This window comes from Sinocyclocheilus rhinocerous, unplaced genomic scaffold (genome assembly GCF_001515625.1).
Source record: "Sinocyclocheilus rhinocerous isolate Xijiao unplaced genomic scaffold, SAMN03320098_v1.1 scaffold568, whole genome shotgun sequence".
NCBI lineage: Eukaryota > Metazoa > Chordata > Actinopteri > Cypriniformes > Cyprinidae > Sinocyclocheilus > Sinocyclocheilus rhinocerous.
Genome location: NW_015652173.1, coordinates 2,051,267 through 2,065,858, shown reverse-complemented (window position 1 = coordinate 2,065,858; position 14,592 = coordinate 2,051,267). Strand labels below are relative to the sequence as shown.

Genomic DNA, 14,592 nt, shown 5'->3' with positions numbered 1-14,592 from the left:
TGTGTGTGTGTGTGTGTGTGTGTGTGTATATAAATATATATATATACACACACACATACATACAGTGTGTATATGTGTGTCTTGAAATTGTTTTGCTTATAGACAATGTCCCAAAGTTGGTCACCGCCAAAAGTGTATTCTTTACTGAAAACGTCATTAGACAATATACGATTAAACACTAACATTCTGTAATTGCATGCTCACTTTATTGATGCACAAATATATTCAAACACTACATATCGAATAAAAACATGTTTAACAGCATAAAAATGCATTGTACAGCCTATAACAGACGAAGTGGTGGTTTGAATGAAAGCTAGGCGTCTCCTCCTCTGTCTCCCCGCCCTCGGAGGCGTTTCAAAGCCTGGAGAGTAATGACCAAATATTGGTCCCAGCTGATGAAGATTGCACTGTCTTCCCTCTGTAAAAGCAGGTAACTAAAATTGATATATTTACTTATGATCGGGAGAGATCGGAGATTATTATACGGAAGCCGTTTTAAGCGTTTTCTGCCTCGTTGTAGGTTGCTGCGTTTTATTTGAGGGCCTCAGTTTTAGTGACGGACTGAATAATATCAAGCCGCTTTTATATCTGTGACAAACAATAGTGTGAGTCGGGTTTTTAATTTTATCGTCGCATATCAGGTTGGATGAGGCGGCAAGGATTAATTTTGACATTTCAAGCCTTGTGTTTGTTGGGAAAGCTGTGAAAATTGCGATATTTGTTTGAATCTCGTGATGGTTTAAAGCTGTTGCAGGACTAACAGACAGTCAACCAGGGCCGCGTATGTGCTAACAGCTAACCGGTATATTTAAATTTAGCCATATTTACACTTCGAAGCTAAACAAACCATACACGGTAATGGTTTTAGAAGGCTGTAAGGAGTAGATTTGCTATGTCCTGATTGAAGTAGGACCGTATTTAAACGTGTTATGCTGCAAAAAGCGACGGCCCGAGCGACAGCAGCTGCGGGTCACTAACGGCTCTGCTGCACCCCGATAGTGTTCTCACATGTGATGCGCTGCAAACCACTGTAGCGTTTTTAAAACCCTCAAACGACTTCATTTATCATTATTTATGCTGCTAAGTCATTTAAACGGATGCTATTGCGTATAACTGCCCTTGTTTGCTTATTATGTTTGTTTTGGGCGGGCTGAATTGGCGGTAGTTTCTGCATGCATCATTCTTCTACACGTATCTTGTGCATATTTTGCGTTTTCCTCACTTAGCCTGGGCTTTTGTGTTTAAGGATTTACTTTTCGGCTTGGATCGATATGTAATATGAAACTAGCCTCTTCTGGGATATGCATTAGTGGATGTTGCTCTGCTTTGGCTGCAGAACTGGATGATGTGTGCATTTGCTGTGAAGTGAATCAAGAATTTCTTCTGTCTGACTGGAGGTTGCTGTTTAAATGCATGTGGAGGATGACAAAGTTATTGTGACAAGCTGGTCAAGTTTCTCATGCCATCTTAATTACATGTGTTCTGAAAGCTTTAGATGTTTGTTGCATTCATCAGATGAGCTCAAAGATGTCTAATTAACATTAAACTCTAACATTCTGCATTTATGTGGTCTTAAACTGTAAATGTACATATTTACGGCAGAAAGCTGTGATGAAGTGTAAAAATTAGTGTGATTGCAATAGACCTTTTTTTTTGTTCTGCTTTGTATGCTGTGCGAGCAACCAAAGTTTCCCCTTTTTAGTTGAATAGATAAGACCGACAGAAAACAGCCATGGGGGATGACAGTGAATGGATGAAGTTACCCATCGACCAGAAATGTGAACACAAGGTGAGTGATCCCGGCTACTTTTATATTTTGACCCATCCAAAATCCCCTGATGGTGTAAGAAGACCAGCTTTTGTGGTTGTAGAACTAAACTGTCAGAGGTTCGCTCATCCTAATTGTTGCCTTCATAGATGAATGCATGCAAAGCACCGAATTAAACTCAAGCAATGTCTTTATGGAAATATAATGCCTATGTTGTCAGCAATTTCATTTACAAGTGAACAACCGCTTTGCCATATGGTTGCCACAAAGTCATGTTAAGTCATTTTGCATCACTTACACCCAAAAACTCATTTTGAGGTTTTTAATAAAAAGAAATTCAGTTTTCAACTGTTTCTGCTCCAAACCACTGCAAATCCTGGACACTAAAATCATTTTTAGATGTTTATTTGATAGAATTAGGTTTAAAATGTAATATAACACACACTGTTCAAAATTAATGTTGTTAAAATAAGTCTCTTATTCTCAACAAGTCGGCACTTATGTTTAAAAAATTAAAATTGTGAAATTTCGATTTAAAATTAACTGTTAATATTTTTAAATGTAACTTATTCCTCTAATGGTAATGCTGAAGTTTGTGGAGACCTTATTTAGTCTTAAGTGTCACATGATCCTTCAGAAATCATTCTGATATGCTGATTTTGGTGCTCAAAAAACATTTAGCAATTTTTTTTTCGGGATACTTTGAATAGGAAATTCAAAATTTAGCATTTATTTGAAATGGATGTCTTTTGTAACATTAAAAATGTCTTTACTGTCACTTTATCAATTTAATGCGTCCTTGCTAAACAAGTGTTCATTTAAATTTTTTTTTTTTTTTTTTCCCCGATGTACTAACTGAACCCAAACTTTTGAACATGAAAATAGTATATAAAGGTTTTTTTTGTAGAGTTAATTTTTCTAACTAGCTACTGGAGAACTTCCCTGAGGTGAATGTGATGTTAGGTGGCAGGTTGTTTACATGTGACGTCTTCCTGCGATTTAAACTGATTGGACGATTGCATGATAGATGACGCGTTCCAGCCAGTTGTTGCTGCTTTCAACATACCTTCTGATTTTCATTCATTTTTATTCTTGCTGGAATTTGTAGTAAAGTGGCGGGATAATCGGGGGGAGATGGTAGTGAATAGTGCTTCTGCTTGAGATCATCTGGTTCAATCTGACAGATTTTTAAATTGCTTTGTCACACCACATTAAAGAAGTTTTGCTTGAGTTTCTTGATAAAAATTGAGTTTAATAGCTGGTACTTTGTTTTATCAACCTGAGTTTTTGCATATACAGCACATTACCACTCAGGATGATAAAGCATTTCATATACATGGTGACCTTTAGTTCATGTGTCCTGTATTATGAATAATGGTGGTTAAACATGTCAGGCCCTGAAGAAAGTGGGTCAGTTACATCAACTCACGAGCTCATTTATTTGGTTGTTCGTTGTCATGATTGATCTTACGGTTTCCCTTAGATTTGGAAAGCGAGATTAAATGGATACGAGGAAGCATTGAAGCTCTTCCAGAAGATAGAAGACGAGAAGAGCCCAGAATGGGGCAAATACCTTGGGCTTATCAAGAAATTTGTAACAGATTCAAATGCCGTAGCCCAACTCAAAGGACTGGAGGCAGCACTTGCTTTTATCGAGAATGCACAAGTGGCTGGCAAGTAAGTAGTCCCATTTTGTCCCAAAATGCCAAGAAGCACCATAGAAGTAGTTTACGCAACAGAAGTCTTTGAAAATAGTGCTAGTCGCTAAGTTTCCAGCGAGTTTCACGAACCACAGATTTTGTCCTTGGAGGATTTAATGACTGCGTTTGCTTTTCCCTCGATCCCTGAGCAGTTCTTTGTTTCTGAGACCTGTTTTATATGGGATAACGTTTTGTAAGAGCTTTTTGTTTACAACTGAGTTTTGGAACAAAGCAGAAATGTGATAACTGGTGAAAGTCTATTTCTGGATTGAGTGAGAGTCATCAAGCAAAGTAGGTCTTGTTTACAGGAACACGGTAGCTTTAAAGGGGTCCTATTATGCTCTTTTACAAAGTCTTGATTTTGTTTTGGGAGTGTACTAGAATGTACTTTGAGAGTGTACAGGCTCTCATACTAGGTTGTTCGAAAAACACATTCTTTTTCACATATTTTCCGTTATTACAACACCTCTCTCCCCAGTCTGGCATGAACGGCTTGAATAGTTCCTGTATCAAATGAAGGCCCGCCTTCTGAAATACGAAATGTGCTGTGATTGGTTAGCTGGGCCAGTGTGTGTTGTGATTGGCAGCAGTTGGTGCCTGGTCGGGAAATGTCATGCCCCTTACGATAGCCACCTGTGAGCTTCAGTGTAAATATTGTGTCAAAATCAAATAAATTTGAGCGCGATTTAAACCCGGATGATTGTAACAACTTTAAGTTTGTCTGCCTTGGGAAAGCTAGCGTGTCTCCGACTTGGTGATAACACTCGTTGCCTTCTCTAGTGCTCAACCAGGTCTCATCCCATTCGTCAATATTTGTGATATCACAAATCCCGGAAAATATGCGTTGTAGTCCAAACGAGTCGTTCGTTGTAGTTTTTGAAAAGTGATTTCTGTTAAATAAAATATCTCCTTTTGAAGTGGACTTTGAACTTTGTAACTTTGCAGATCTTTTTTTATGCTCAAACGGCAACATTACAGACTAACTAAAGTTGAAGAAGTGAAAAAGCATAATAGGACCCCTTTAACCCATTCAGAAAACATGGCAATGTTTCTCATTTCCTAATTTTTTCATGAGGAACACTGCGATTCCTTAAATTTAGACATGCATCACAGGGAAAAAAAGGCCTACATTTCTGCTGCTCTGGGCACTGCTTTCCATTATTGAGCTGATGTCTTTGTGACTGTCTAAATATAGCCAGATAGAATCCGGTCAGTCATTGTTAATGGTACAATAAACTCTTTTGTAGAGTATCGATTGTTTTAATTGAGCTTTGCTAAAGGAACGATGTGAAACCAAGTAACTTATTCTATGATATTTTAATGTGATTTACTCGTTTTGCTTTGAATATTTTCTATTGAAGTAAGAGAATTATTTTTAGCTATCTGTGACACCAAAGTTGTCTTCAGGTTGGTGCATTAAATGGGGAACGAACATGCTTGCTTGAATGCGCAATGTAGAAGCATTTTCTAGAGAATGTTGATTTGTGGAGCCTAGTATCTATATGGAGAGTCTTGTCTTGCAGGACAACTGGGGAAGTGGTTTCTGGTGTGGTCGGCAAAGTCTTCAACCAGCCCAAAGCGCGAGCCAAGGAGCTGGGAACTGATATATGCCTCATGTACATAGAGATCGAGAAAGCAGAGGTGGTCCAGGATGAGCTGATCAAAGGACTGGATAACAAGAACCCCAAGATTGTTGTCGCTTGCATTGAGACGCTAAGGAAAGCACTTTGGTGTGTAGGCAATTTTTAAGGACTGAAGGAAATGCGGTAGTCAAATTGTGACTGACTTATTGGCACTTATTCAGCATAAAATACTTGAAAATTTGTTATTTTTCAGTGAATTCGGTTCGAAGATCATAACTCTCAAGCCTGTTGTGAAAGTGTTGCCAAAATTGTTTGAGTCTCGAGAAAAGGCCGTTCGAGATGAGGCCAAATTGCTGGCGGTGGAGATCTATAGATGGATTCGTGATGCGCTGCGAACTCCCCTCCAGAATATCAACTCTGTACAGGTGAGACTGCTTTCCTCCATTAAGTTTTCAAATACATAATGTGTTAATTTAAAAATGCGCATTGAGATATTCGTATAGATTGGATCTTTTGAGTTTGAGAGACATTCATCTCTCCATGTTAATGGTGTATACAGGTTGTAATATTACTTATTTGATCCTTTTCTTTCAGTTGAAAGAGTTGGAGGAAGAATGGGTGAAACTGCCAAATGCAGCTCCTAAGCAGACCAGGTTCTTGCGCTCTCAGCAGGACCTTAAGGCCAAGTTTGAACAACAGCAGGCTGCAGGAGGAGATGAGGCGGACGGTGAGAATACAGCTTCTGCACAGCAGAAAGCAGTCAGTGGTTCAAGACAGTAGTGAAAATTCAGCATTAAATTTGAACTATCATGAAGACAATATTGATAGTTATAATTTTTAGAATTTTTTTTTTTTTTTTAAATCTTGTTTTTATAACTGACTGTCATAATATGCCATAGTAATGAATTAGTTACCAGAACAAAGCCAGGAGGCTTTCTTTAACAACTGTGATTAGTTGTCATTTTACTCTTACTCAAGTAGTTTTTTGGACAAGTACTTTTACTCTACTCACACTACATTTTTTGGAAGGTAATGGTACTTTTACTTGAGTATATTTTTTCAGTACTCTTTCCACCACTGGTTGTCAGTGAGGAAAAGCCATTTTACTGTGACTAAATGAGGCTTGTTATTTTACATTTTAAGAATTGTGCTGGTTTGTACAAAGCCAGCTGTATTTTCGTAACATTTAAAAGGAAATATGTGACCCTGGACCACAAAACCAGCCATAAGGGTAAATTTTTTTAAATTGAGATTTATACATAATCTGAAAGTTTAATAAATAAACTTTCCATGGATGTATGGTTTGTTAGGATAGGACAATCAGTCAGGGGCTGTCGTGGCCTAATGGATAGAGAGTCAGACTTGTAACCCAAAGGTCGCGGGTTCGAGTCTCAGGTCCAGCAGGAATTGTCGGTGGGGGGAGTGAATGTACAGTGCTCTCTTCCGCCCACAATACCACAATTGAGGTGAGACCCTTGAGCAAGGCACCAAACCCCCAACTGCTCCCCGGGCGCTGCAGCATTGGCTTCCCACTGCTCCGGGTGTGTGTTCGCCGTGTGTGTTCACGGTGTTTGTGTACACTTTGATGGGTTAAATGCAGAGTCACTTCACTTCACAATATTTGGCCGAGATGCAACTATTTGAAAATCTGGAATCTGAGGTTGCAAAAAATCTAAATATTGAGAAAATTGCCTTTAAAGCTGAACAAAAGAAGTCCTTAGCAATGCATAATACTAATCAAAAATTAAGGTTTAATATATTTATGGTAGGAAATTTACAAAATATTTTCATGGAATATAATCCTTACTTAATATCCTAATGATTTTTGGCATAAAAGAAAAATCGATAATTTTAACCCATACAATGTGTTTTTGGCTATTGCTACAAATATACCCATGTGACTTAAGACTGGTTTTGTGCTCCAGGGTCACATATAAATAATTTTTATTACAGTTTCTTTTTTTTAAGTATTTAACTTGAATTTCAATTTCTGAATTTAGGAGACGATGATGAGGTTGAAGCTGCTCCGGTGGATCCTTATGAGCTTTTGGAAGCTGTCGAGATCCTTTCTAAACTTCCTAAAGACTTCTATGAGAAAATTGTGAGTCAGAACAACATACCACTGATCTGTTTAAATCATATTGGGTTTTGTCAGTTTCATTCCTGCGTAATTTTACTTTCTCATTACAGGAAGCAAAAAAATGGCAGGAGAGGAAGGAAGCATTGGAGGCAGTGGAGGCTTTGACTAAGAACCCAAAACTAGAGAGCGGAGACTATGGGGACTTGGTTCGAGCGCTAAAAAAGGTAACAGTCCTAGTTGGATTCTGGGTAATGGGATATCCTGTGTGAGCAAGGCCATTAGAAAATACTCCCATTTGTTGTTCTAGGTTATTGGGAAAGATGCCAATGTAATGCTAGTGGCCATGGCAGCCAAATGCTTGGCTGGACTGGCAACAGGATTGAGGAAGAAGTTTGGGACATATGCAGGTCATGTAAGTGCTCACCATGACGTAAAATGAACTCCGGAAAAAAAGATAAGCAAATCATGATGGTTGTTCAAAATAAATAGACAGCCGTTTAAAAAATTTTTTTTTTTTTTTTTTTTTTGAAGGGGGTGCCAACCATCTTGGAGAAGTTCAAGGAGAAGAAACCTCAGGTGGTTCAGGCCTTGCAGGAGGCCATTGATGCAGTCTTCCTTACTGTGAGTATTCAAAATGCCAATGGTGTCAATTGACAAATGATTTGAAATTTGATCATTTATTAATAACCTGGAAAATGGCAATTGTATTGCAGACATCCTTGCAAAACATCAGTGAGGATGTTCTCTCAATGATGGACAACAAGAACCCATCCATCAAGCAACAGGCTTCACTGTTCCTCGCCAGAAGCTTCCGTCACTGCACCCCGAGCATGTTGCCAAAAAGCGTTCTGAAGCCCTTCTGTGCAGCGTTCCTCAAGGTACAGGTTTCTCACCAGTCAACGCACTGAAACACTTAATGAAACATGTCAGTGCTGGTGTCTAGGTCTTGATATTGGTTGTCCTAATAAGATGTCCCTCTTCTCTCTGTGCAGCAAGTGAATGATTCTGCTCCAGAGGTTAGAGATGCTGCTTTTGAGGCTTTGGGGACGGCCATGAAGGTAGTAGGGGAGAAAGCAGTTAACCCATTCCTGGCTGATGTTGACAAACTCAAGTTGGACAAGGTAAAAATGTGTTTCGCTGTGCATTATGACATTTAGGTTGCAGTTTTTCGAGGCACATTAATACTAATATAATACTGATAACCGATAAATTACAATTTATTTTAGTCTTAAAAAAACAAATTGTAAATGCTTCAAGTGAATTTAGGCACACTATGTACAGTTGGATTTGCCAAAGTGTTTTTTTGTTTGTTTTTCAAAGATTAAGTGTAAAAATTGGGCAAATGGACATGCATATCCTATATTGTTTAATAGATTTATTGAATGTCTTGTACCGAGAGATTCATTACATTTTAAATGTTGTGAATTATAGTTAACTTTGTAATATGAGGTGGTAAGTTTTAGATAATTTGTATTTTAAAAAATTCTTTTTTTTTTGTTTAAATTGTTTTTAAACTGTTGGTCTATTTCATACTGACGTTCTATTGTAACGGCAAAATAATTCAGTGTTTTTAATGTCAATTGTCCTTTAAGAACCTGCAATGCTGAAAGGTCAATAAAACAATCAGCCTTTTGTTGTTTTTGTATCAACTTGGAACCTTGTAAAATTTCTGAAATTGCATAAAACCAGCCAGGTGAAGGAGAACGACCCACACCTTTGTACTAACTAGAGCCCGACCGATATATCGTTTTGCCGATATGAGCCTGTTGCCGATATATCTGTATCGGCGAATATGCCGTCGATATTAATTTTTTTTTTTACAGAACATATAACGCAGATAAAATGCTTGAAATGGTGTAATTACTTAGTTTGTCCAGCAGAGCGTGCTCCACTTTTTGCTACTGGCGACCTGAATGAAACGCTTTAAAGCTTAAGTCTATGGAAAACCATTGAAACTGGAAAGTGTCCAAACTTTTGACTGGTACTGTACTATAATATACACAAAGAATATATATAATTTTTTTTTTACTCCCTAGTATCGGCCCCAAAAAACCCATATCGGTCGGGCTCTAGTACTAACTGCAAGTTTTCCATGCAAATGTGTATCAAGGCAGTCAGCGAACAGACTGTGGGTGGAACTAGTGCAAAAGTTCATTACTCTTCCTTCTCGTTTCATGCATACTAGATAAAAGAATGTGCTGATAAAGTGGAGCTTGTTGGAAAGAAAGGAGGCGGTGGAGGAGAGAAGAAAGAGAAACCTGCTGCAAAAGCACCTCCACATGTTGAAGCACCTGCCAAACCATCCGGGCCTCCTAAGAAAGCTGCTCCTGCAAAGGTATCATCAGTTCTTATTTTGTTAAATCAGTTATTTTTACGCAAGGCAAATTAATTTGTCTCATTCTTTATGAACAGGCTGCAGGACCTCCCAAGAAGGGCAAACCTGCCTCTACCCCAAGTGCAAAGTCCAAGAAAGCTTCAGACACAAAGGAGATTGTTGAGACTGAGTTATCTGTATGTCTGCAATTTTACATTGACGCATTTAATATTTTATCGAACTTGACCGAAAGGTGATGGTATAATGCAATACTGTCATGTAATTGTTATTTATGTGTTAATCAGCCTGACGTTTGTGAGGAGAAGGCTGCCGCTGTGCTCCCAGCCTCCTGTATGCAGCTGCTGGACAGCGGTAACTGGAGAGATAGTGACACCAGTCAACACTTTCACTTCAGTAAGGAGGTCTCTTGTTCAGGCAGCAGCATTCAAGTGTTGTCTTATTCGACCATAAGTGCCCTGCGAAGTGGACTTCACATGAAATTCTGAAATGATTCCAGTTCCAAGGGAACATACACGTTACATTCAAGGGGCATTAAAGTGCGCGAGACGTGAATTTATATTGTATTTATTTACAGCGGTATATTATGTCACACTTCACACTTCTCTAGTAAGTTTCGTCTGTGTGTGAAGACAGTAGCGCAAATCCGTGAATGAATGTTTCGAAGTATCAAGGCAGTCAGCGAACAGACTGTGGGTGGAACTAGTGCAAAAGTTCATTACTCTTCCTTCTCATTTCATGCATAAATAGATAAAAGAATGTGCTGATAAAGTGGAGCTTGTTGGAAAGAAAGGAGGCGGTGGAGGAGAGAAGAAAGAGAAACCTGCTGCAAAAGCACCTCCACCTGTTGAAGCACCTGCCAAACCATCCGGGCCTCCTAAGAAAGCTGCTCCTGCAAAGGTATCATCAGTTCTTATTTTGTTAAATCAGTTATTTTTACGCAAGGCAAATTAATTTGTCTCATTCTTTATGAACAGGCTGCAGGACCTCCCAAGAAGGGCAAACCTGCCTCTACCCCAAGTGCAAAGTCCAAGAAAGCTTCAGACACAAAGGAGATTGTTGAGACTGAGTTATCTGTATGTCTGCAATTTTACATTGACGCATTTAATATTTTATCGAACTTGACCGAAAGGTGATGGTATAATGCAATACTGTCATGTAATTGTTATTTATGTGTTAATCAGCCTGACGTTTGTGAGGAGAAGGCTGCCGCTGTGCTCCCAGCCTCCTGTATGCAGCTGCTGGACAGCGGTAACTGGAAGGAGAGACTTGCTAGCATGGAAGAGTTTCAGAGGGTGACTGGATTTTGTGTCTCTACCTTTTGTGCTGTTTCAGCTTATTTGTAATGATTTCAACTTGAGGAACATGCTCTAAACTTGAATGTGTTCTGCTTAGGCTGTGGAGCAGATGGACAAATCTGAAATGCCGTGTCAGGCTTTAGTCAAAATGCTGGCTAAGAAACCTGGATGGAAAGAGACCAACTTTCAGGTAGTACTCTTAACCATGTAGGGCTGTTCTTAATTCTCCGCGTTTGGCTTTCGATCTGGTGCTAGTTTCAAGTATCTTTCCGTCTCCAGGTCATGCAAATGAAGCTCCACATTGTGGGTTTAATCGCACAAAAAGGATCGTTCTCAAAGACATCTGCATTGGTGGTTCTGGATGGTCTGGTTGATAAGATTGGAGACGTGAAGTGTGGAAGTAATGCTAAAGAGGCTCTCACTGCGATCGGGGAGGCCTATTCTCTGCCGTGGACTGCTGAGCAGGTTAGTATTTGTGGTGTAGGACTGTTTCTTCATTTTAAACTAGCAGGAAATTAGAAAAATAGTTTCCAGTTTGCAAATTTTTATTTTTAAAAAGTTATTTGTGAAATTTATTTTCAAATAATATAATAATAGCAGTAATAGTAAAAATAATAGACATGTTTAATATTGGATCCTTATTAAATGTCTAAAATAGTTGTAATAAGTGTAGTACATAATGCTTATTGTTCTACTTTTACTTTTATTATAAGTAGTAATTGAAGTGTAAACTTGTTGCTGTTGTATCATTGTTATAGACGTATTACTATTAGTGATACTAACAGTGGTTTATTTGATTATTAAACGTCATTATTATGGCATAATAATAATTTGTATTACGATTTAAATAATTGCCCTTAATTTTCAGGTTGTCTCGATGGCTTTCACTCAGAAAAACCCTAAAAACCAAGCAGAGACGTTGAGTTGGTTGGCCAATGCCATGAAGGAGTTTGGATTTGCAGGGTGAGCAGTGTATACCTGAGCTTTTTTCCCTTCATGCAGTTAATCTTTTCCTCAATTATGACTCTGAATCTAATCCCCCTCAATCCAGAATAAATGTCAAGGCGTTCATCAACAATGTCAAAACTGCTCTGGGTGCCACAAATCCTGTGAGTAGATTTCTGAGTCATGGTTTCAGTATACGTAACCAAACATCTGTTGTGCATTTCAAGTGGATAGGCATGTTTATTGGTCCCTTTATGTGCAGCACTTACTAGTGATAGAGATTAATAAACATTATTTGCCTGGAATATTATGACTTTATCTTGAGGATAAACTACACTGCAAATCCTGATATAATTGTGTGTAATGAGCTGTGTTCATGTTAACTTCAGGCTGTGAGGACATCAGCGATCACTCTGTTGGGAGTCATGTATTTGTACATGGGCGCTCCCCTTCGCATGTTCTTTGAAGACGAAAAACCAGCCCTCCTTTCACAAATTGATGCTGAGTTTGAAAAGGTAAATATGCCCTTTTGAAAAACAGTATTTGAAAGTGGCCATTTCAAAGAGTTGCCTTGACCATCAGTGGTTTTTGGCTTGCATTAAAACCTGTTTTATGTACATAATCGTTTGAACCACACCTACTTATTCATTGTTTTAATTTGGTATTGCCAGTCCCTCCCTACCTAGCTTATGTCTATATAATAGGGGTGTGTGTTTGTGTATGTTTGAAAGTGGCCATTTCAAAGAGTTGCCTTGACCATCAGTGGTTTTTGGCTTGCATTAAAACCTGTTTTATGTACATAATCGTTTGAACCACACCTACTTATTCATTGTTTTAATTTGGTATTGCTAGTCCCTCCCTACCTAGCTTATGTCTACATAATAGGGGTGTGTGTTTGTGTGTGTTTTTTTTTTTTTTTTTACTGCTTCATTGTCTGTAATGACCATGTTTTGTCCATTAGTTACACCTTGTTTATCAAAGCAGGTTGTTTGCTAGGGCACAATTTTAATTTCACACTACTGATGTATTTGAAACCAATTTCAAAAGGCATTTGTTGACTGATTTTCTTTGATTTATTGATTGTGAGTTAAATAACCAAGAACATAAATGAAATAAACTGCAAGTAAAAGAAAACAAAAGCAAGTAAATAAATCAGTAAATAAGAGAATAATAAAATAAAAGAATTAGAAACAATACGATAGTAAAACAAGTAAATAAAAGAAAAAAACAAGAAATAAAAGAGATGAAAGGTCAAAGAAGTTAAACAAAATTTGTCGTTCAATTTAAGATCACCTATTGAACTACATCATGCTGACTTAAATAGACCACTGGTGCTAATGTATTTGTCTTTCCCCCTGTTAAATCAGTTTTCACCTTGTCACTTTTTTTTCTTTTTTTCTTTACTAGATGCAGGGTCAGTCTCCTCCCGCCCCCATCCGTGGCACCAAAAAAGCAGGAGCAGAAGAGGAGGGAGACGCTGCTGAAGAAGAGGAGGTGGACGGTGGAGCCGGAGACATCATGGACTTGCTGCCCAGAACTAATATCAGGTCTGTGAGAGCGTAACGATACTCCAGAAAAAGTTATTTTCAAATGATACATTCAAGTTTTTGGATCCCAGTGCAAACAACAGTTGAGATTAAGTGACTGTTTCTCGTTCACAGTGATAAAATCACATCGGACATGGTGTCCAAGATTAGCGACAAGAACTGGAAGATAAGGAAGGAGGGGCTTGATGAGGTGGCAGCAGTCATTTCTGAGGCCAAATTCATCCAGGCCAACATCGGCGAGCTGCCGATGGCGCTGAAGGGTCGTCTCAACGATTCCAACAAACTACTGGTAATTCATATGAATCTAGTTTAGTGTGTTTTTGATGCTCCCCATTGCCATCCAGGCATTTCAGTTGTAGCATTCAATGGCATGGTTGTAATTGCATAAAATGTGTTTGTAGGTCCAGCAGGCTCTCAATATTCTGCAGCAGATAGCCACTGCCATGGGTCCCTCTCTGAAGCAGCATGTCAAGAACCTGGGAATTCCAGTAATTACTGTTCTTGGTGACAGCAAGGTATGAAACGCTGATTGGGAGTTCTTACACTTCTTGTGTTGCTTGTCTGGCTGTTGGCTGTTCAGATAACCTTCAGCTAGAGAGAGTGAATTGTTTCTAATTTGCTTGAAATTTGACTTTTCAGCCCAACGTCCGTGCTGCTGCCTGGTCAACACTGAATGCATGGGTGGAGCAGACTGGAATGAAGGAGTGGCTTGAAGGAGAGGACCTATCAGAAGAGCTCAAGAAGGAAAACCCCTTCCTCAGACAGGAAGTATGGCACTTGTGGTTTAGTCAAAGTTTTTTTTAAATAAAGTTAATAATAAAAGAATATGGAGCTCATGTATAAAAGACATGGCTAAAACACACAACTTTTAACAACCTTGCATGTTCAGTGATCACAAGCTAAAATGCTGTTAAAATTCTGTAGATGTTGGGCTGGCTTGCTGAGAAGCTGCCCACACTGCATACGGTGCCCGCAGACCTCATGCTGTGCGTGCCTCACCTGTACGCCTGCCTGGAGGACCGCAGCGGCGATGTGCGCAAGAAAGCTCAGGATGCGCTTCCCACCTTCATGATGCACCTGGGCTATGAGAAGATGAGCAAGGCTACCGGCAAACTAAAGGCAAGTGGGAGAAGTAATGAACTTTCAGCAGCCCTTACTCCACTTGTCAGTGTCACATGATCCATCAGGGATCATTCTAATATTCTGATTTGCTGCTTGGTTGTACTGCTTAATATGTTTGTGAAATCAGTTAAATATAAATGTCAAAAAAGCACTTATTTGATGTCTTTTGTAACACTACAAATGTCTTTACTGTCACTTTTTGATCACTTTAATG

At 38.9% G+C, this 14,592-nt stretch overlaps 1 protein-coding gene across 1 annotated transcript in view; it reads left to right on the top strand.

The window, feature by feature from the left end:
• Positions 1-330: 330 nt before the first annotated feature.
• The window catches only part of LOC107714016 (cytoskeleton-associated protein 5-like), a 30,593-nt gene continuing 16,331 nt past the window's right edge, over positions 331-14,592 (top strand). Inside the window, exons 1-25 of the mRNA XM_016519705.1 lie at positions 331-433; positions 1,706-1,792; positions 3,255-3,448; positions 4,995-5,201; positions 5,308-5,479; positions 5,649-5,781; positions 7,055-7,155; positions 7,245-7,358; positions 7,442-7,546; positions 7,666-7,755; positions 7,848-8,012; positions 8,127-8,255; positions 10,217-10,366; positions 10,444-10,542; positions 10,651-10,761; positions 10,862-10,954; positions 11,044-11,229; positions 11,633-11,727; positions 11,816-11,873; positions 12,099-12,224; positions 13,117-13,256; positions 13,371-13,545; positions 13,658-13,771; positions 13,896-14,024; positions 14,181-14,375. Coding sequence (XP_016375191.1) covers positions 1,736-1,792; positions 3,255-3,448; positions 4,995-5,201; positions 5,308-5,479; positions 5,649-5,781; positions 7,055-7,155; positions 7,245-7,358; positions 7,442-7,546; positions 7,666-7,755; positions 7,848-8,012; positions 8,127-8,255; positions 10,217-10,366; positions 10,444-10,542; positions 10,651-10,761; positions 10,862-10,954; positions 11,044-11,229; positions 11,633-11,727; positions 11,816-11,873; positions 12,099-12,224; positions 13,117-13,256; positions 13,371-13,545; positions 13,658-13,771; positions 13,896-14,024; positions 14,181-14,375 — 3,138 coding nt within the window. The 5' untranslated portion in view covers positions 331-433; positions 1,706-1,735. The remainder of the gene's footprint in view (positions 434-1,705; positions 1,793-3,254; positions 3,449-4,994; positions 5,202-5,307; positions 5,480-5,648; positions 5,782-7,054; positions 7,156-7,244; positions 7,359-7,441; positions 7,547-7,665; positions 7,756-7,847; positions 8,013-8,126; positions 8,256-10,216; positions 10,367-10,443; positions 10,543-10,650; positions 10,762-10,861; positions 10,955-11,043; positions 11,230-11,632; positions 11,728-11,815; positions 11,874-12,098; positions 12,225-13,116; positions 13,257-13,370; positions 13,546-13,657; positions 13,772-13,895; positions 14,025-14,180; positions 14,376-14,592) is intronic.